Source organism: Aquarana catesbeiana, linkage group LG02 (assembly GCF_042186555.1).
Source record: "Aquarana catesbeiana isolate 2022-GZ linkage group LG02, ASM4218655v1, whole genome shotgun sequence".
In the NCBI taxonomy this organism is placed as follows: Eukaryota; Metazoa; Chordata; class Amphibia; order Anura; family Ranidae; genus Aquarana; species Aquarana catesbeiana.
In genome coordinates, this window is record NC_133325.1 from 187,701,301 (window position 1) to 187,724,489 (window position 23,189).

General features: G+C 41.9%; 1 protein-coding gene across 5 annotated transcripts in view; it reads left to right on the forward strand.

The window, feature by feature from the left end:
- The window catches only part of KMT2D (lysine methyltransferase 2D), a 247,640-nt gene that overhangs the window by 165,792 nt on the left and 58,659 nt on the right, over positions 1 to 23,189 (forward strand). For all 5 annotated transcript variants that reach the window (XM_073614049.1, XM_073614048.1, XM_073614051.1 and 2 more), the window contains 4 exons: positions 999 to 1,122; positions 6,317 to 6,401; positions 10,503 to 10,569; positions 17,551 to 17,783. In XM_073614049.1, coding sequence (XP_073470150.1) covers positions 999 to 1,122; positions 6,317 to 6,401; positions 10,503 to 10,569; positions 17,551 to 17,783 — 509 coding nt within the window. The remainder of the gene's footprint in view (positions 1 to 998; positions 1,123 to 6,316; positions 6,402 to 10,502; positions 10,570 to 17,550; positions 17,784 to 23,189) is intronic.

The window sequence follows — 23,189 nt, forward strand, 5'->3', positions numbered from 1 at the left end:
AAAAAATGCCCCCTTGCAGGTTTAAGTCATAATGTCCTAGTATGCACTGCGTACTAGTATTTTATGAAAGACTTGCCTACAGACAGAGCCGCCCAGCGCTGGACTGTCACAGATCTCTCCCTGGTACTTTCATGTTAACCCGGTCTTCCAGGTTCCAAATCTGCCATTTAAATGGCCGGGCTGAGGTGACGTCACTCGCTTCACCGTGGCACACAGAGCGGCCTGTAAACGCCATCTGAGCTGGGCATTCGCTGTTCAGATCGCATTACCTGCTGACTTTCAGGGGGGACATTTATGCCAGAAGAGACCTCTAGGGTCTCTCCTGTTATAAAAACCCAGCCTTTCAATGGATTTTTACAGAAGTCACTTTACTACCACTTTAAGTATCTTGAGGTTTATATTGCAACAATTTAGTCTATCATCTTGCTATAGACTGCTTGTAACACAAATTGCCTGGCTATAGATTGGATTCCCATACTATATCCTACCTGCTGTAATTCCTGGTGCTGATGCCACAATCGCAGCCATTCTAAAACCCAATAAAATGTGGATGCACAGATTTTGTAAGCTAAAACCGGCAAAAGCATCCTGTGAGGTCCTATGTACATTTGTTTTAATAAAATGTAGAATAAAGGTGTGCATTTTCAGCCCTTTTTGTGGTATTTGCTAATCTGCTTTAAATAGGAGTGGTGAAAGAACTGCTAATTGATCTGGAATGTGTACTGTGCTTGGTGTGTTTTTGCCCTGATAAATTCTAATTTTAGTTTAAATGGTCTTTGAAACGTGATTTAAAAAACAGTCATGTATTCAAGCCCTTGTGATATCACAATTCTGTTCTGGATGTCCTGTAATGTGAATGGAGTCAACTAGATAAATCTAGCACCAGCAATTGAGCAGAGGCTGGGATCAAGCTTTAATTGCCAGGTTTGCCCAAAACCGATATTTCAAACCATTCTCTGGTGACTAAATTGTAATATATGAATTTCTTTTTATTTCAGATCTTGATAAATTTGCAGCAGATGATATTCTGGATCCTATTGCCAAGGCAAAGATGGTTGCATTGAAAGGAATTAAAAAGGTTATGGCTCAGGGTAGCATCGGTGTCACACCAGGCATTAATAGGTATTAAACAATGTTGCATTTGCTGTTTACTAATATATAAAAAAAAAAACCTCATGCTCACCACACATAAAACTACAGTGTTATGGCTTTCACACCTGCTGGTCTGTTTTCACGGACTCCGCTTGCTCAGTGGGGATCGATCCTTTGATCCCCGCTGATTCAGCGGATGACAGGTCCATCTCTGCTCACTATGCAGGGACGGAGCTGTCTAACCCCTGCTCTCCTCTATGGGGGATTGGATGAAAATGGGCCGCTTTTTTTTTTTGTTTTGTTTTTTTTGTTTTAAAATAACAAACCTGTTATGCTTACCTGTTCTGTGCAGTGGTTTTGCGCAGAGCCGCCTCCTCTCGGGTCCCTCGCCGGTGCTCCTGGTTCCTCCCTCCTGCCGAGTACCCACATAGCAAGCAACTTAATATGAGGGCACTCGATGGGTGAAAAAGGTAGTGCGTAGAAAAAATAAAACCTAAAGTCCATTAGTCCATTTTTCTTAAAAATAATCTTCCAACTATACATGTACAGAAACAAAGATGAGATATTGTTCCTTCCAACCCCACCAACTCTTGACACACTCACCTTCAGCGTTGAACTGACATATTTTATTTTTTCTAGGCACTACCTTTGTTTTTTGTTCTTCATGCACCATTCTCAATTTTTCTTTCTTGCATTGGTTATATTTCTTTGAGTTGAAGTTCTACACGCATTGTTTCCGTTGGAGCTTTAGGGTTATTGAAGCGCGGTATAAATTTTATAATATTTTGCAGTTTTACTCCTTTTGCCAATTCATTTTCCCTAATGGCAGCCTTAAAGTGATTGTAAAGTCTTGTTTTGTTATTTTTAACTAAAAAAAAAAAATATAGTATACTTACCTGCTCTGTGCAGTCGTTTTGCACAGAGCAGCCCAGATCCTCCTCCTCTCAGGTCCCTCTTCGGAGCTCTTGGCCCCTTGCTCCTGCTGAGTGCCACCACAGCAAACAGCTTGCTATGGGGGCATCCAAGCTGAGTCATAGCTCCCCGTGGCCATTCGCATTAAGGTGAAAAAACTTCTGACACTTTATTTCCTCAGGAAAGTACCAAAACCTGCATGCTCAGGAGCTCCCAGCTCCTTTAAAGTCAAAGCACCTGCATGCTCTAACAAGACTCCAACTTTGAAACATAAGTTCAGCCCTACTTTTTGGCAGAAGGCTTGGCCAACTACAGTTTGCATCACTTTGGGTCCCAGAACTGTGGGTTCAATAGGCGGTTTCAAAAGGATACAAGAGAGTACAAAACCCTACCGCCTCAGCACTTTCCTCTTTCAGATCAACCAAAGACTGTCTAAGGACAGTCAGATTTGAAGAATGCCTTGAACCACCTCTTGCCTAAGGGAAGTCTTTACCGGTAGCATCACAGGGCAGGTTCAGGGGATTCTACTCAAATCTGTTGATGTTAAAGCCCAATGGGGGATATTCATCCTATCCAACAAATTCCTTAAAATTCCAAAATTTTGTATGGAACACGCAAGGTCAAAAATTGCCTCTCTGAGACGAGGAAAACACGTCCATGGACATTCAAGATTCCTATCTGTGTAATGATTTTAACACCTCATCAATGATTTGTACGCTCTGCAGTGGTGGATGACCATTTTCAGTTTGTCACACAATCCTTTAGCCTATCTGCTCCTAGAGTGTTCACAGACATCTTGGTGCCCTTGCTTGTTCTCCTCCGCTTGTCACCCGAATGCCCTGAGTTCTATCCAAAAAACTTTTCCTGAATGTTTTATCTCTCTTGAAACTTCAGCAAATGTCCAACTGACAATTTAGCTTTTCCAAGATTTTGGCTGGGTGATCAGTTTAAAAAGATCTGCTCTCTAGCCTTCCATGCGCCCAGTATACATGGGTCTGATCCTGGATATATACCGAACTAAAGTCTTTCTTCCAGAAAAAGTTCTTTCTATGAGCTCATACTCAGAAATTGAGATCTAAGACAAATCCCACAGTGAAATTTGCCATGAGAGTTCTAGGTCTAATGGTTTCCTCCTTTATGGCAGTACCTTTTTGCCCATTTCCACTCAAGAACTCTCCAACTAAATGTCCTGCCACCATCATGCTGGATAAGGCATTGTTCATCACCAAAATGTTTTTGGATGGTTGTGAGAAGTTGCTCTCTGAGGAGGCTTTCATACTATTCTTTATTCATGACTGTGTTCTTAGGCAAAATTGAGAGTGAGCCCACTCCCTTGGCTGAGAAGCAACTCCACTCATGAATGGTCTCAGGATGCTTTACTGTTGGCATGACACAGGACTGATGGTCGCACTCACCTTTTTCTTCTCCAGACAAGGTTTTTTCCGGATGCCCCAAACAATCGGAAAGGGGATTCATCTGAGAAAATTACTTTACCCCAGCCCTCAGCAGTCCAATCCCTGTACCTTTTGCAGAATATCCGTCTTAATCCCTGATGTTTTTCCTGGAGTTCTCTGCTGCCCTTCTTGACACCAGGCCATCCTCCAAAAGTCTTTGCCTCATTGTGCGTGCAGATGAACACTCACTTACCTGCTGCCATTCCTGAGCAAACTCTGCACTGGTGGTGCCCTGATCCCACAGCTGAACCAACTGTAGGAGACGGTCCTGGTGCTTGCTGGACTTTCTTGGGTGCCCTGAAGCCACCTTCACACATGCAGTGGAAATGTTTTTTTTTTCATTCAAGTTCATTTTCATGGCAAAGAGGGACTTTGCAATTGCCGTATTTATTGTCGTAAAACACACACAGGCGTATAACACGCACCTTCATTTTAAGATTGAAGTTTCAGGAAAAAAAATAAAATTTTGAATAAAGAACTTTGAAGCAAAATAAGGGTCACAGTCCATCAAGTCAGCCTCGCCATTGCCCATCAAGGCAGCCTCGCCATTGCTAAGTAATGCAGCCTACACAGTGCCCATCATGCTGCCTCTCCGTTGCCCATCATGCTGCCTCTCCCTTGCTGGATTACACAGCACCGCGCTCTCCTGTGTACCCGGCGATCAGTCACACACAGTCCTGCCTCCTGTGATAGACAGAACTGTGGTCCAATGCTGGCCAGGAGGTGGAACTGTGTGTGACTGAGACCTGGGTACACAGGAGAGTGCGGCTGTGTAAATTCCGACGGTGCTCAGCACTCCTCTTCCCTCAGACAGCAGGAATCGGCGTATAACACGCACACACTATTTCCCCCTGACTTTTAGGGGGAAAAAGTGTGTGTTATATGCTGATATATACGATAATTACAATTCATCTGATCACGCTTTATAACTTTTTTTTATGTATATGCAAATTGCCGTCATAAATACTGAGGCAGCAGACTTTGTGGAAATTTAATTTTTTTGTCATTCTCAAAACTTTTGGCCACGATTGTACACTGAACAGGCCTGTCTCCTGGTGCAGGCATCCATTGGCAGTAGCAGGGAAGACTTTAATTGCTCTTTGGGAGATAGTCTCCCAAATGTATATCTTTCTTCCCCTTTTGCTTCATGGGAAGTGCTTCCTGGCAATGTTATATGCTCTGGATTGTAGCAAGCCAATGTTCCTTGCTGTCCCAATAAATCTTATGATCGTTTTTTCATAGTCTCTGTATGTTGCTAGATCTGGGGGAGTCATGAGCAACTTCAAACCTGTTTGTCTCATGGAACAATGCTCTACTTTGCCTGTGAAGTCATTCCTCACTTTTCAATTTGTGTACTTTTTGCTATCCTTGGTCAGACATTGTTCACGATCATGTAACCAGATGGGCATTGCAGGTGACTGCATTGGGCGTGTGATCCTTCAGGTAGCTGTTGAGCCGCAGACAGTTCCCAGTATTCATGATTCTTGTTGGACATTTTAGCATTTGACTTTGCCGTTCACCCCTCAGTTGGACTGCTGTTGAATGTCCTAAAGGTAAAGCCTTGTGTGTCAATAGATGAAAAAGAAAACCGTTTTTTTTTTGTACTTTTTATTTTGTTACTGTAAAAATGATTTTCTTGGAGTTCACTAAGCCTTTTTTTTGCTGCCAACTTAAGCCTTACATCAGTAGTAGCTGGGATTTTTATGTACCCTCCTGGCTTCTACAGCAGCTAGAAATGCTCTCAAGTCTGACAAGCCAACTTGTCAGCTTTAAATGGAAGTGATTCAGCAGCTGTACAGCTAAGCATTTGTTTCCATAGATCCCAGAAGTGCCACCCCTCCATGTATCCCAGGCACCACTTTCCCACCTGTAGATACAGGAGCTGCATGGCAGGTGTCCTCGGGTAGAGAGGGCAAGACCAGCAACTATTTTTTTTTTTTTCTGATCTTCCCTAGTTAGAAGGAACCCGGAATCAACATGCATTAAAGTGTTACTAAACCCACAACCGTAAAATTGGTTTGTATATGCAGTAAAGCATGCTTGTTTATACTCGCTGTGGAACCTAAGGAGGTCAATCCTCCGCATTGTGTTAAAAGGGTGTTTGATCCCATCCTCTCTGATCCTCCCGTTCCACTGTCCCCAATCCATCTCCTGATAAGACAGAGCTGTTGAAGTCATGCTGCACATGCTCAGTTTGGTGTGTATTGGTAAAGAGGTCTTTTTTTCTTGGGAGGGTGCATGTGATCAGCACAGGGCCAATCGGGATTGTCCAGACATAGGGTCAGGGGTCCTAGAGCCTTATAGGACAATCAGAGGTGAATGAAAACTCCTGCAAGCTTTTACCAGACAGTGATAGAAGTCACAAGACTGCTATACACTGCTGCTGAGAAAAGGTATTTAGCAGTTTATATTTACTAAAATAATTTCATTTCCATGTTCTGTGTACTGTGGTAGACCAGATATAGTGAGTGCAGGTTCTTGGGTTTAGAAACACTTTAAGTCGCATCCGGTTTCAGAAGTTTCTTTCCTCGGCTGATGTGTCTGGGAAAGTAGCTAATGGAGCACTGTCTGTGTTCCATTATCTTCAGTGAAGGGCAGGGAAGAACCTGTCAGTGTGCCAGTGAAAAGGAAAAAAAAAAAAGCATTTTCTACAATAGCATGCCTGCTCATAAGCTGTTTAATTTTGACTGTAGTTCTTCTTTAAGCAGAAGGGGATTGGTTTTTGAGTAGCTTAGTGTCCTTGGAGGTAGATTTTTTTTTTTTTGTTTTTTTGTCTTCATATTGGTGCACTCTTATTTTTTGATACTGTTGAGTTTATGTCCATACTTACCTTATTTTTTTTTTCTGTCTTTCCATAGACAACAAGTTTCTCTCCTTGCTCAAAGATTAGGAGTTCCTGCACCTACAGAGTCTACCACCCAGGGGCTGCCAGGTGCTTCACAAGTGAGTGAACACTGAAAAGTTTGCATAATGCACTGTCAAAATGTACATTTGTAGTGTAGATGGAATCCAGAGCAGCCACCTGAGTCTTGACGTGTGATAAATTCTGTTAATACCTTAATAAATGCTTTAAAGCAAGGGTCTCCGAAGTACAACCCATGGGCCACATCCGGCCTGCTAGGACGTTTTTACCAGCCTGCAGCTAGAGTCATCAGGCTCGTTGTAGGGGCCGTCTCTCTGCCAAAGCTTTGTCGGGTTGAGAGACCTGTGATTGTAATACACCTCTGGCAGTATGCAGCACAGGTCCCGCAAACACTTCCGATGCCCGGCCTCAACCAATGAGGTATTTCAGAGCAGACCGGCTGCACCTCCTAGCTCCTGCCCCGCTGTGTACTTTATCACCGTAATTTTGCATACAGCTTGCCTGTATAACAGCAGGGCAAGAGCTGAGATGGGGAAGTGCAGAAGATCTGCACATTAGGCCCACTGTACAGCGGTAAAGTACGGAGAGACTGATGGGGAGGAAATAAATGTGTGGCATGGGGATGGATTGGCTCTTTTGGGGACTCAGTTGTCGGGGGGGGGGGGGGGGGGGGTGTGTGTGGGAGTGGAGTTTATTGCTCTGAAGGGGGAACAGTTGTGTTGGGGGTGATGGCTCTGAAGGGGACACAGCTTGGGGGGGAGGGGGGGGGGTTGATTGATGACACTGAAGAGGACAAAGTTGTTTGAGGGGGGGGTTGCTGCAGGGGACGCAGTTGTGTGTGGGGGCGGTGTTATGTAACTGAAGGGGACACAATTGTTGGGGGGGTTTGATGGCTCTGATGAGGACACAGTTGTGAAGGGGATGTGTGATGGCTCTGAGGGCGAGACACACAAATGTGCAGGCAGACGCTGATGGGCCCACAAATGTGCAGGCAGACGCTGTCTTGCTTAGGAGGATAATTTTCCTGTACGGTGTGTGTGTGTGTGTGTGTGTGTGTGTGTGTGTATGTGTATATATATATATATATATATATATATATATATATATATATATATATATATATATATAAAACAAATGTTACAAAAAATCTGAAATACTGATTGTGCTACATAAAATTAAGAATATCAATTGAAACACCCGCTAATGGGAGTGTTGTACTTTTTAAATGACACAGAAATGATAAGCTTCCCTCTAGAATCAATAACCATGTAAAAATGACAATTGGACAGAATGTCTATATTTCACGAATTCAACCGTTACTATACTGGTAAGTAAGTGATTAATAACGTGAAATAAAATTAGACGTTTGCCATGTCAATAGAATGGGAACTATAAAAATTATTATGGAAAAATTGAAGCTTAACCACTTGCCGCCCGCCCGCTGTCAAATGACGGCTGGGCAGTTCAGCTCTCATTCTGGGTGGACGTCATGATGGCTTCCCAGAATGACCACTCTCGCGTGCCCCTGGGGCCATCTCGAACAGTTCAGCCTAAGTATAACCTTAGGGCATACCTGGACCCCATGCAGTGGTTAATGGCCTGTAATGTTGCTTCAAGCACTAGACCCTCCTTCGGTGTTTATTTCAACATATGTAGTTAGCTTTAGGGTGCTTTACAGATCCAGGGTTGTGGCCCATCCATATTTAAAACCAGGGGTATGCTCACCATTATTGACAAAACCTGGACAGTTGCATGAACAGGCAAGACCGGTTTACCTTGTACTGGACCAATACTGTAGTCTCACTATTTACAGGTTTCCAAAATAAGTATTTGATAGTTAAAACAATAACTAAACCGGTCATTGTCTTTGAAATTTAGCTGCTAAACTTTTCAAACTTGGTAGTAAAATTTGATCATTCATAGTGCAGTCTTGGGTGGATGACTAAAGTGTTACACCAGAGGTCGCGCTATTATGACCATGTCTGCTCTGAAGACCTTTTAAAAGGTAATCGGCATTACCTGCCCTTTTGCTATGAGGACTTCACTACAGCAAAGCCTGCACCCAGGTTGCTGTGTACTCCTCCACACACTTGCTTGACCTGTTTCTGCACCCTACTTTGTGAGTACCCCATGGCAATGGCAGAAACCAGGTGCAAGGGGACCCTGAAAAAAGTTGAGGTGAACATCTGCCGAAGGCCTACAAGACACCCAAACTGCTCAATGATGTTTCTCTTGCGTCAGAGCAGGGCCCTATTTTAACACAGGTTTTTGTATATGATTCTAGCTCTTATTTCAGACGCGTAACAAGCAAACTTTCCTGGCGAAGGTAGATTTTCTGCAACAGTCAGACTTTTTTCAGACAACTAACTGCTTTAATGCAGCTATCACTATCCAGAGTACAAAAGCGCCAAACTATGATTTTAGAGTCGGAAAGTGATATGCCTCCCCTGGAGCATGCAGAAATTGAGGGGGGAATGAAGAGGACCCAGAGCTAGTGTTAGTGGAGGCCATTGAAAATTTCTGACCCCCAGCCTCTCATACATATGTAATGGCTTTATGCAACATGCTTGCTAATGTGGATATGCTCACTTCTGCTGTGCGCAAAAGCCTTGGCATTGTCACTCGATTCTCCTTTGTCTCACTGTCCCCCCTGGGTATTAAGAGACTTGCTAAGTCTAAAAAGACATTCCTAATTCATCTGAGATTGTGACATCATCAGCCTGCTTCTTTGATTCATTGATGGAATACAAAGCTGCCTATGAATGTGTGAGCGCCGCTAAGGCTGACACTATTTTGTGTATATCCTGGTAGGAACAAAAAGGTAGGAAGTTCTTGTCTTGTACCCAGAACATAGTGCTGTATACTGTATGTAGCCCTTTGTGTTCTCAAAAGCTTTGCAAGTGTGCAAGGTGACCCAAACTAAATTTAATGTTCCACCGAGTCCTCCTATGTGGCAACCGTTTGGAGTGCAGACAAGGACAGCGCTCGTCTCAGCTTTTTCTTTTGTCCAGTCACCTGAAGAAACACGCCTTTAATCCAGGATCTATAAATATAAAGTCTGTTTTCTTCACTGTACTCTAATTGATAGAATTTATAGCCCCCCCCAAAAAAGGAAAAAAGTTCCCTGTATAATAAAATTGCAGTGTGTACAAAATGTGTTAATCCACCTGCAAAATAATCCCACAAGGATAACGTTCCCTCAACCTGGCTGTACTACCCCATTCCCCCTTTAAACACCCCAGGAGGCTTTAGAACCAGTCTCCCTTTGCCGTCAAGCTTGTCCATCCACGGTGGGGAGCTGGCTGTGAGTCATCAGGAAGTGGCACTTGCTTCCCTCATCCAATATGGCAGCGCTGGAAACAGGGCTAATTCGACTCCTTGAGATAATACAGGAAGCGTGCAAAACTGAATTTTAGACATGATCTTTGCATTTATTAAACATATAAAATGAAATGCTTTCAATGGTTTATTGGACAGACCAAAGGGTGGCAAATGAGCAAAGTACATTGTTGGGGTACACATTTGGTTTAACAGTTTGCTTTGTAGGGAGCTTCTGTGCAGAGGTTTATAAAAATAGACTAGGCTGCTTCAGCTGGCCCTTGGGCCCTGTTCACACTTTGCCTTTTAATCTGCATGCATGGCAAATGAACCTGAAGAAATGTTAACATTGATTTTCAGCCAAAAATGTTTTCCTTGTTTTTGATAGAGTGCAGTGGGTGACAGACAGCAATAAAAAATCTGATGATCATTTTTGCTTTCTTCTACTGTATTAAAAAGAGATTATTTCTCGCATCCTGTCTGGTGAACCTGTCACTTGAACATGATGAGGGGGAAATGTTCTAACCAAGCACTGAAAGCAGCAAACACCCAACATAGGTTATGCTTTTTCCCTCCTATGTTTCAAACAATTTAAAAAGGTTTGGCTGGACATACTCTTTAAGTAGACAAGTGGTTTTAATTTCAGATGTGTAATTAAACATCACAGTCTGTGTTCCTTATGTATTAAGTGTCTGACAAAAAGTCTTTACTTCCTGCATGGCATCCAGTTAGATTCTCTCTTTTATAATTCTGCTTTGTTTCATTTCCTTTTGTCTTTTGGGTGAGAAGCTTACAGTAATGCACTTTCTGGGTGATTGCTTTATAGCTGTATAAATGTGTTAATGTTACTATTTGCCTTCTAGGAAAGAAGCAACATAGATCCAACTCAGCCACGTCCCAATCCACCTGCGTTTGTGCAAGGAATGATCAGTGAGTACTTTTTTTTATCGTGTTAAATGTCAGTGTTGTCATTCTACTTACACATTGCTTTTATGTAGTTTAGTAAATTTGTAAAAAAAAAAAAAAATCCACAGGACACATGGCTGTAGTCATAGGCCATGGATTATATGCAGGCTACCTTCAGGTGATTGGACACTGGTAAAGAACCCCTAGCACACGCTTATATAACCCACCTACTTTGTGAGGTTCAAATTTTAGACCAGTGTCCTTAGGTGATGGACAATGTTCTGCTTTTTAGAGTTTTTCTTTTTAAACCATTCATATTTTTTTTGTTCAGAATCTATTAAGATTTGACTGCTTTTTGCCTTGGGGCATCCAGCGTTTTTTAGATCTTTAACCAATCAGTGTTTACCTTGTGGGACCAAACCTGGTCCTCTTGTAGTAGGGCAGGCCTGTAATGTTTGCTTTGAGTAGGAGATCCTGCATTAGGCGCTCCCCTTTACACATTGCTGCCATGAGTGTAATTGGCCTCAGGAAAATATACATCTCCAGGGCTGTGGTCCATCTCTATGGTTCCCAGACCCTGTATATACCTGCCAAGGGATACCCACCGTTACTGAGGAAGACTGATGAACCCTTAACTGGCCCAGCGTAAAACAAGGTTTCCTTGTAATATGGACTGTTCTGGCTATAAACAACCCACATTGATGGCACAAAGAGCCTAGGAGTAGCTTAAAGCTTGTGGGCCCTGATAAAAAAAGTTGAACTGGGCAGCCCCCTCCCACTACTACCACCTGCAACTTCCATTGCGCGCCAAGATACTTCCACCGTGCCAAGATATTCCAAGTGGCTAAAGAGTTATTTCAGACCTTTATTTACATATTGAGAGGGTAATTTAAATGAATTGTGGAAGTATGTCAAAATGTGGACAGTTCAATCTTTTGAATGCCCTGGAGCAGGGGTATGCAACCTTAGAGAGGTGCAGATCTACCTGAACAATGTGAAAGAGGTCAAAGATCACCAGAGTTGGGCAAGAAATCAGTGAGCAGTATGTAATGACAGAGAAGTCAATGAGCGGTATGTAGTGACAGGGAGGTCAGTAAGCGTTATGTAGTGACAGGGAGGTCCTCCATGGCAATGACAAGGACCCCTCCTTCCCCCACCATCCTACCAATGACATGTCCCCCCAGCCCTGATGCTGATCAAATTGACACAAACAAATCTGGGGCCCCTCAGGAGGTAAGGTTAAGAGATCTTTCACATAACTTTTCTGACTGTGTGAGTGTTGGTAGGCCACGTGCTATGGGGGGTGGTGTCAGTGTGCCTCACATGAGAGAACACTCCTCACATAGCAATGTGCGTGTCCTACCTAAGTTACTGTCCCGGCTCACAGAGGCCTCTCTCCTCCTGTCCTCGCTCTGTGTCTGTGCGGCAGCTCACTGACTGTCCCCCTGTCCTTGTCAGCTCACTTCCAGGCTGGCAGCAACAAGCATCACATGTCCCTGTCCTGGATCCTCCGAGGGAACTCGCACACACTCAGACTTCTCTTCTTCAGCCAATGAGAGTGGCGGAGGGGTGTGGTCTGGGGAGAAGGCAAATTAGAAGCTCTGGAGTGGATTGCAGAGCTTGGCATTGACCCTGTGTGACACAAGATGGATCCCACCTGGATTCTGTTTCCGGGATTTTGTGATTTGCAGCATGTACATTGACAACACACAGCAGGGAGTTGCGGGCCCTCTGAAGCTGAACGTGGGTTTGCTATGGCGACTCCTGCACCCCTTCACACTGCGCCCATTATACTTGTCTCTGTCGTCACTAAGTATTTATGCTTAATTTTCAATTTGGTGGTAAATTCACATCCATGTGTCTGTCACCAGACGGTGATATAGTTGCATCTCACCGCGTGCGTGATGCAATTCTGCCCTTTGCCACATTGCTTAAAAACATGCATACCACATTTTACTAATTTTCCTCCTTTTGCTACAGAGACACAACCAAGGAAACATGGTCAGCACCTGGATTATAGAGGCTTCTGTAATCTGGACATGCAAAACCCCATTCACATTCAATGGGTACCCACTGGGGAACCCCTAATTTAGAAATGGCAGATCACTGAAGCAGGAGAGCTTCGACAAAAGGCCAGAATAATGTGCTCTGCTGATGGATTACAGGAAACAAAACTCCACTCAGGGTGGTTAGCTGTTCCCTTCTCCGAGTAATATCTTATTTGGCACCATTCTTCACCTCTGATCTTGACTCTCTGCCAGGCAATCATAATGTGGCCCATCTGATTCTATGTCTGAATTATTCTAAAAACTTTCAGCATGCTTAGATCTTTTGGTTTCCAAAAGCCAGAAATGTTATACTGCCTCTCTCCACCCTGACTGTGTTCATGAATCCGAGATCGAGCCTTTTGACTTATTTGAGGATGAAATGGAAGTAACCAAAAGGAACGCAAATATTTTAGAAGAAGCTGCATTTTATGAGATGCAAACTACGGCTTCTCACCAGTTGTACTTAACTGTATACTCCCTGATGCGGTGCAAAATAGTTTTTTCCTAGCTTAGCAGCATTTGAGTCTCCACGACCCAAATAAGCCCCTATAGACACGAAGAGGCTAGAAAAATAATATATTTATATGTGTATATCTCAGCTACAGCTTATTTCAGGAGGACAGATGTTCCTGTTTTGTAATCCTAGATGGATGTCATAATTCCACCTTTCCACAATCTCAGGCATGGTTCAGGCAGACAATCTTCCAAGCTTATGGTCTTCAAGATGAATGCTGTGGCCTAATGTAATGCCAGCTTTTCAGTGGCACTGCCATTGGACTATCATCTGCTCCCAGAGTATTCACATGCATACTTACACTGCTGCTTGTGCTCCAAGCGCTCAACGATTAAGCCCTGAAAAGGGGAAAAAATGCATCTGAGGTGTAGAACAGGAGACGGAGCCATCTTTTACCCATATTCTTTACATTTATGCAACAGTCTGTGCGCAGGCGGCTACCATTTTGTTGAAGTTTACTGGAGCCTGACGAGCCGATTCTGTCTCTTGCACCAGTCTGTCTCTTGGCCTTGAAGTGGAACTATAGGTAAAACTTTTTTTTTTTTTTTTTTTTCAATTAGGATAGAGAAAGGGAAAGTTATAACCCCATAAAAAAAAAAAAATCACCATCTGTGTCCCATTGCAGAGATTTCTCTGTCCCATACCCAAACAGTTAGTGAGAGGAAATCCCGGGGAATTCCTTAGGGACCCCTAGGTCACCAGAACTAGTGTCCTCATTGGAAGATGTCCCCTCCTATTACTTTTCTGGGGACAACCCAAACTTTGGGATTTTCTTTTATTTTTACTTTCTATGATGATGGTAAACAGGACAAATAGAAAGGGGTGAATCTCCCTAACGGGGGCACAGATGGTATTAAAACCTGACGGGTGTTCTAATACCTCTGCACTCTGTCTAAAACAAAAAAAAAAGTTTTGCCTTTAGTTATACGTATTCTCAAGGAACAGGTTTCGACCTTATTTATTGTGTTTCAGAAACCTATGGTTTTGCTTTCCCTTGTTAAAACCTTTATTCTAAGTGTCTCATAAAACGCACCCCCCATTACAGCATCCTATGCTTCCTTGGTATCAAGACTTGGTTCTCTATCCTGCAGAAACTACCATTTGAACCTCTTAGAGAACTCTATTGATCTCTCCTGCGTAGTGGCCACCTTGGCTGCCACATATGTAAAAAGTGTTTCCATGTTAGCGGCTCTCTTGTGAAGGGCCCTTTCTAATTCTTTACAAGGATAAAGTGGTCTTGTGCCCCAAGCACATCTTTTAAAGAATATGTAAGCCCATCATTTCATATTCCTGATATGTGCCTGCTGTACCATGTACTTGTATGAAAAAGTATCTGGTTCTTTCTGTTGCTTCCTTTTTGTGAAATACCTGATGTACCTGCCAGTCACTCTGCTTCCCTATTAAAAACTGACCACACTAGACATGAGAGCACAGCATAGTCAATTTTCTAGCTGTGCTGAGAACTCAGCCTTTTTCTCCTTCAATGATCAGACATACACGCGTATGTTGTTGCCCACCCCAGTTTCCTTGCTTAGGGTCTATAAATATCCAGCCTGTGTTCTTCTGTACTTTGCATTTTAAGATAAAATAATTTTTGACTTTTTTCTGTAATTTTCATATCTTGGAGTACATGACACAGGCCACTCTCCCCTCTGTTTCTGTATTACCCTGCATTGCTTGCTAAAAAACTAAAGACTCAAAGGAGTGGGGTAGGGTTAGAGTATGCCTGGAGAGCATGCCCAGCAAATCTTTTAACTGAAGGTAGCAGCCTATAATACAGAGCCTATGAATATCCAGCCCATGTCCTCTATGTACTGCCAAGATTTGGAATTTACAGGTAAGTCAAAGTTTCTCCTTTTGCTAAGTGTCTGCATTTGTTATATCTGGCAATAATAACATTCTGCATCCCCTAATTTGCTTTTTAGATTGGTACAGAGTGGGGAAGGGTTAGAACTTTTTATTGTTTGTATATACAGGTGATACTCAAATTAGAATATCGTGCAAAAGTTCATTTATTTCACTAATACAACTTAAAAGGTGAAACTAATATATGAGATAGATGGATGTCATAATTCCACCTTTTCGTTCAAGCCGTGACTTGTCATAATTGTGATGATTATGGCTGTAAGCTCATGAAAACCCCAAATCCACAATCTCAGAAAATTTAGAATATTGTGAAAAGGTGCAATATTCTAGGCACAAAGTATCCCACTCTAATCGGCTAATTAAGCCACAACACCTGCCTACTGTGGTTCAGTAGGAATCAGTCATGGGAAAGACTGCTGACCTGACAGTTGTGCAGAAAACCATCATTGACACCCTCCATAAGGAGGGAAAGCCTCAAAAGGTAATTGCAAAAGAAGTTGGATGTTCCCAAAGTGCTGTATCAAAGCACATTAATAGAAAGTTATGTGGAAGGGAAAAGTGTGGAAGAAAAAGGTGCACAAGCAGCAGGGATGACCACAGCCTGGAGAGGATTGTCAGGAAAAGGCCAATTTAAAAGTGTTGTGGACTATCACAATGAGTGGACTGAGGCTGGAGTCAGTGCATCAAGAGCCACCACACAGACGGATCCTGGACATGGGCTTCAAATCTTATTCCTCTTGTCAAGCCACTCCTGAACAACAAACAATGTTAGAAGTGTCTTACCTGGGCTAAAGGAAGAACAGACCTGGTCTGTTGCTCAGTGGTCCAAAGTCCGCTTTTCTGATGAGAGCAAATTTTGCAGATTTTGGAGCACTTCATGCTTCCTTCTGCAGATGAGCTCTATGGGAATGCTGACTTCATTTTCCAGCAGGACTTAGCACCTGCCCACACTGCCAAAGCACCAAAACCTGGATCAATGACCGTGGAATTACTGTGCTTGATTGGCCAGCAAACTCGCCTGACCTGAACCCCATAGAGAATCTATGGGGCATTGCCAAGAGAAATATGAGAGACATGAGACCGAACAATGCAGAAGATCTGAAGGCCGCTATTGAAGCATCCTGGTCTCCCAGAACACCTCAGCAGTGCCATAGGCTGATGGCTTACATGCCACACTGCATTGAGGCAGTAATTTCTGCAAAAGGGGCCCAAACCAAGTACTGAGTATATATGCATGCTTATACTTTTCAAAGGTTCAATATTGTTCTATGTACAATCCTTGTTTTATTGATTGCATGTAATATTCTAATTTTCTGAGATTGTGGATTTGGGGTTTTTATGAGCTGTAAGCCATAATCATCACAATTATGACAAATCACGGCCTGAAATATCTTGCTTTGCATGTAATGAGTCTATCTTCTATATTAGTTTCACCTTTTAAGTTGCATTAGTGAAATAAATGAACTTTTGCACGATATTCTAATTTTTCGAGTATCACCTGTATGTATCAATTGAGGAGATTTTCCCAGCAATTCCAGTTCCCTTGAATTAAATCAAAGCTCTTCAAAGTGTACATGACCAGTAAAACCTGACTGATTATAACCCCTTGCCCACTCAGGGAAAACTTACCGTATTTAAAATAAAATAGTTGCTGCTAAATTGGGCTTTAAATCTGAACTTCAGTCAGCCAAATAAATGCACAGATTAATTATGAAAGTGGTTTTACATTCTAAAAGATTTGCCTTCTGTCAATACATTTTTGTGACTGCACAACCAGCTTGGAGACTGAACTTTTCTCTATAGCAGCTAAGCAATACAACTAGGTCTTGTCCCCTACCCCCAGCCTGTGATTGGTCAGTGAAAGGAGAAGTGGTCGACTCAGCCCACCCCTTTGTCACTTTCTCTCTCCTTCACAGTAGAATTATTGTTAAAACATGAGTCACGCAGTCAAAGTGGCTTTTTGTTCTGCTCTCTCTCTCCCAGTTTGATCTCTGCCATTCAGGAATAATACCCAATTGAAATTCAGATGCTTACGTTTACACTCAAGAATGCACTTAATGTGGAACTAAACCCATCAATTTAATGGTTTCCCAAAACCGTTACATTCAATACATACCATAAATGATGACTATCATGGGTTTGTGCTTACAACCAAAGGCCAAGCCATCAAGTGGTTGGCATCTTAACTGATCACACATCCACTACCATGGCAACTGCAGGTCAGTCAGAGAAGATGGCAGCTTCCTTGGCTTTAACGAATAAGAGGGTTTAGTTCTGCTTTATTTAATTATTTATTTATTTATTTTTTAATGAATACTGGCTAGCTAAATTGGTGATTTTTTTATTATCTACCTCTGGTTCAGCTATAAGTATGTTAAAGTCAAAATCCAAATGAATTCCAGTAAAAAAATTTTTTTTTTTTTTTGGAAAAGTACTGTATATCTGTATTTTTGCCTCAAATTGCAGTTGTGTGCAAACGAAAAACAGCAGTGTGCATGTGTTGTCACATTTCATGAGAACGTGTATACGGAGTTGCAAAGGACAATTTGGACCTAATCATTCTTCTCCATATTACAGATGAAGCAGACCAGCGCCAATATGAAGAGTGGCTCTTACACACACAGCAGCTCTTGCAGATGCAGTTGAAAGTCTTGGAGGAACAAATTGGGGTTCACCGCAAGTCCCGAAAGGCTCTGTGTGCTAAACAAAGAACTGCAAAGAAAGCAGGCCGAGAGTTTCCAGAGGCAGATGCAGAGAAGCTGAAATTAGTTACTGAGCAGCAAAGCAAGATTCAGAAGCAACTGGACCAGGTGAAGTGTTTAGTTGTGATTTTTAGCTTTGACTATACAAGGAAGGGATCCATTTTTCTAAATAAAATTAATTTTAGTAACCTGCAAATCTGAGCTTAGCTTAGCTGAAGTCTTTGCAGTCGTCATAAAAAAAAAAAACTCTTGATTTGCATTTAAGCTGAAGTTAAGGAACTGTGATAAGTGCAGATAGCAGCTATAATTTCTTAAGGACAATATGTAAAGTCAACCTGTCATACAATCATTCTAACACAAGTGTCAAACATGTCTGACCCCACAGGTAGTTTGAGGGGACTGGGGATCACCTGGATCTCCGGCCCACACTACAGATGTACTCTTTTTTTTTTTTTTTTTTTCTTTTTGATTCTGAAGCTACTTTCACTTTGAAAACGACGGCTGTTGGCACTAAAGCGCCGCTCGTTTTAGCGTCACTTTAGCGCAGTTTAATCGGCGGGATGCTTTTAACACAAAAAAGGGTTAAGAACTCCAGTTTTGCAGCACTTTTAAGGCACTTTGAAAATGCTGTGCAAAATAATAAATGATTCACTATATACCCGCCCTCACCAATAGTAAAATCAAATAGCGGCGCTAAAAAACTCAAACTACCTAAAAAAAAATGTGTCTAAAAAATTAAATGTGACAAACTAATTAACAACTATCTTTACCATCACACTGTGATCTTGTGTTTATAATAAACAGACATTGTGTAAAACATCTGTGTAATAAACTTATATCAAAAAACTAATAACAAACATATAAAGTCCAATAATCAGTGAAACATAGTGATGTAAGTGATGGTACATAACATCATATGATATGATATAAATCTTCAGTGATAATATCTTCCACCACACCGCTCTGATTTGTGACTTCCACTCCCCTTCAGCGAGCAAACTCACCAGCTCTTTTTGCCTTACACTCTCGTGTTCGGCTCACAGGCTTTTCCCACACAGTAGGGGGCAAAGTAATAACCTCCAATCAATCCCCGTTTAGTATCCAGAGTATATATGCAAACGCTCTCTCCACATGAAAAAAAGGAAAAGCGATCCAATAGTGCAGTAACGCAATAAACTTTAATAAAAATAACACTCTCCTCCACCATTGAACTCACATTTCACAAACTTCAATCAAGCAAAGAGGCACAGCAATCATGGTCATCACCAAAAAAAACTCTCCAAACGATAAAATGGACGTATGGTGGTCACGGCGGACCCAGGTAGCCTAATAGCCGGTGACACTCTCACCCGTTCCCTGGAGTCTCCTGAAGCCGCTACCCCGCTTACTCGTATGGCGCTTCCTGTCACAGCGTCCTACGTCAAGCACATTCGATTGCCATATAGCCACGCCCTGACATGTTTCGTCACGGAGGACTTACATGTCAGGGCGTGGCTATACGGCAATCGAATGTGCTTGACGTAGGACGCTGTGACAGGAAGCGCCATATGAGTAAGCGGGGTAGCGGCTTCAGGAGACTCCAGGGAACGGGTGAGAGTGTCACCGGCTATTAGGCTACCTGGGTCCGCCGTGACCACCATACGTCCATTTTATCGTTTGGAGAGTTTTTTTTGGTGATGACCATGATTGCTGTGCCTCTTTGATTGAAGTTTGTGAAATGTGAGTTCAATGGTGGAGGAGAGTGTTATTTTTATTAAAGTTTATTGCGTTACTGCACTATTGGATCGCTTTTCCTTTTTTTCATGTGGAGAGAGCGTTTGCATATATACTCTGGATACTAAACGGGGATTGATTGGAGGTTATTACTTTGCCCCCTACTGTGTGGGAAAAGCCTGTGAGCCGAACACGAGAGTGTAAGGCAAAAAGAGCTGGTGAGTTTGCTCGCTGAAGGGGAGTGGAAGTCACAAATCAGAGCGGTGTGGTGGAAGATATTATCACTGAAGATTTATATCATATCATATGATGTTATGTACCATCACTTACATCACTATGTTTCACTGATTATTGGACTTTATATGTTTGTTATTAGTTTTTTGATATAAATTTATTACACAGATGTTTTACACAATGTCTGTTTATTATAAACACAAGATCACAGTGTGATGGTAAAGATAGTTGTTAATTAGTTTGTCACATTTAATTTTTTAGACACATTTTTTTTTAGGTAGTTTGAGTTTTTTAGCGCCGCTATTTGATTTTACTATTGGTGAGGGCAGGTATATAGTGAATCATTTATTATTTTGCACAGTTTTGAGTATTTAAGTGGGTGCTGAGAGTGAGGCTTTAGTCCCATGAGCGCAGTGTTTGGCACATAGGAGGGGGCGGATTACCTGTGTACCATATTATTAATACACTTTGAAAATGCTGCCTATATATTCCAATGGGCAGAGCGTTTTTGGAACGTTAAATACAGTGCTGCCAACCTGCCTCAAAGATGCTGCTTGACTGACTTTTCAGAACGTCCCGTGAGCGCACCGTCCCAGTGTGAAAAGACACACTGGAATGAATGGGAGTCTGTTTTGAGGCGCTTTGCAGAGGCTATTTCTAGCGATAAAGTGCTTGAAAACTGCCCCAGTATGAAAGGGGGCTGAGCAAAGCCCCATCACCTATCTAAGAAAGATATGAGGGGATACCTCTAAAAGACGCTGAAACGTCAATGCTTATTGACACCGAGTAGTAAAAGAGAGGATGACAATTTGAAAAGTTCACTGGCTCTGGTTAGGTGGCTAATGTGCAACCAGTCCAGATTCAAAAAGGAGTCTAAAACGGCTTTAGTGATTCACCAGGGGTTTGTTGGAGCTGCTTTACTGTCATAATTCTGTCCCATCTGATTCCTTTGCAAGTAGTAAGTTTTAAGGCTATTTTGACCTCTTCCAGAAAATTAGTCTATGTAGGCAAGGTAGATGTTAAAAATCTATGCAGCTTTGTAAAATGATCATTAATTTTGTTTTACCTGTAGGCCATTTGGGTCAACCTAGAAGCCTGTCTAAAGTCCTAGTTGGCAACCCCCCACGTCCTGACTTGGTGCTAGGATGTGAAAAACATTGAATGCTCACTCCCAGCATTGCAGGAGTGAAAAACAAGCAGGGACGTGAGGTTTGCTAACTGGGAGCTTTTTTAACCAGGCTTCTGAGGGGACCCGAATGGTTACAGGTAAAACAATAAAATTACTGACCATTTTACAAAGCTGCATAGATTCTTAATATCTACTGGGGCCCCTTGACTGCATTTTTTTTATTTTTTTGGAAAAGATGAATTTGGCCTTAAAAATGTCTTTACCATTTGCTTCCCTAGGTCCATTTAAACATTTAGGAACAGTCATTTGCAGGATATATGTGGTATTTTGGTCTTTAGTTGTCCCATCAGTCCACAAATTCTGCTCCCTCCTTTTTCCTGGCCGACGCATGGCAGCCTTCTTGGTTTTGGAAGTGGTCACTTCTGGCTACAAGATAGTGTTCCTTTTCTTCCCTCCAACTTGCGTCTTTCCACTCAGCATTTAGCTGACGTTCAAGGGCTCCTGGATTAGGGTTGGTTGCCTTGGTTCCATCCTCCAAAAGGTTCAAGAGCTTCTATTACAATTTGTTCAGTTCCTGCAGATGGCCCTGAACGCATATTTCAGACAAAGACAGGTGCGCACAGTGGTAGCAGCTTCTCTACACCAGGGCGATTTTCTGGCCTCAGTCAACATCAGTGCTTATCTCCATGTCCCCATTTGGTGCAACCACCACTAATTCTTCCTGTTCGCGGTGGGGGAGCTTCATTACCAGTTTTGCAGTCATTCCCTTTGGACTGACCTTGGCACCGCGAGTCTTCATCAAAAGTACTGCCTCTGGTATAGGATCTCCTGCTCCCCCGTGGGATCTTGATTGTGGCTATCCAGACGACCCGCTCCAGCGAGCAAAGTGGGCATCAGATCTAGAACGCAATCTTTCCATCACAATCAATTCACTGGAGGACTCAAGAAGGACGCTAAATCTTCTCAAGCTAGTTCTCCTCCTTCCCTTTTCCTGCTTGGACTAACTAGGACTTATTTTGGACACCAAAGTGCCAGAGTATTTCCTTCCACAGGGGGAACTTCAAAGGCTGAGTCGTCATGTCCTTTGTCTAACTTTTCTGCAGACTGTCTCTATCTGTTTTTTTGCGTGAGGGTTTTGGTTCTCGTGGTTACTTCCTTCAAAGCAGTTGCTTTTGTGAAACACTATTCCAGACCTCTGCAGTGAGGGATTTAGAACCTGCTTATAGTTGCTGGAATATATTATAACCCCCGGATAATCAATGCAAAACCATTAGCTATTCAAATATGAATAACTAATATTTTAACATATGTATAAATTGGACATAATTAACTAAAACATTCATGCGTTATTCAAAATGTTATACAGTGTCTTGAAAAAGTATTCACACCCCTTGAAATTTTGAACATTTTGTCATGTTACAACCAAAAAGGAAATGTATTTTATTGGGATAGACCACACTTTTCACATATTTATTTGTAAAAAAAAAAATTGAAAACCATTTTTCCTTTTGCTTCCACTTCACAATCATGTGTCACTTTGTGTTGGTCTATCACATAAAAGCCTAATAAAATACATTTAAGTTTTTGGTTGTAACGTGACAAAACGTGCAAAATTTCAAGGGGTGTGGATACTTTTGATACTTTTTCAAGGCACTGTAAGTGACTAATCCCAAAACCCATATCCCCTATTTTAGAACCTAAAAATTGATTGTAAATATAAAGTCCATCAAATATACATAAATTCAGAACACTCACCAGACATTTATCAAAAACACTTAGTAAATTATTTAGAACACCGCTCAACACTTTTCTTCTCAAGTTCCTTGTTTGCTTATATTTCAGTAACCGCTCCTCCACTCTGCACTATATAGCACATATACATATTTAAACACAAAAAAAATCTTCATAGCATAAAATTGTAAAATGCTTCATTGAAATACCAAAAGTCAAACTCACATTTAAAATGCTTGTTTATGCCACTATAATAAGCATTTTCTTGCCTGTCACTATTGGCATGTCCAAATGTTTTCAGGTTTCTTAGCAACATCAGATGTTGCACATGTACTTGCCCGCAAAACTTCATCCAATGGACTTTCTTGGGTGATGGCATGTGTCAAACATCTGAGGCTCCCTTATAAGCTGATTCTGTTCCCAGACACTGCTCACCTTCCGTAAATTTTAATTCCATGTGCCTGGTATACTCCATTAGAAATCTATCTGGCCCCACATTTTAAATATACAATAAAACACAGTAGTTGGATTTTAATAATGAATGAATATAAAACATGAAATAGTTACTAGTTCCTACATTTTAAGTACTTCTCTTAGGAACTCCTGTTAGTGGTCAAAGGTGAAATCAGTAATTTAAAAGAAAAATAAATATAGTATGAAATTTAATACAAATGAACACATGTACTCCGAGCTACTCTTGCTTAATG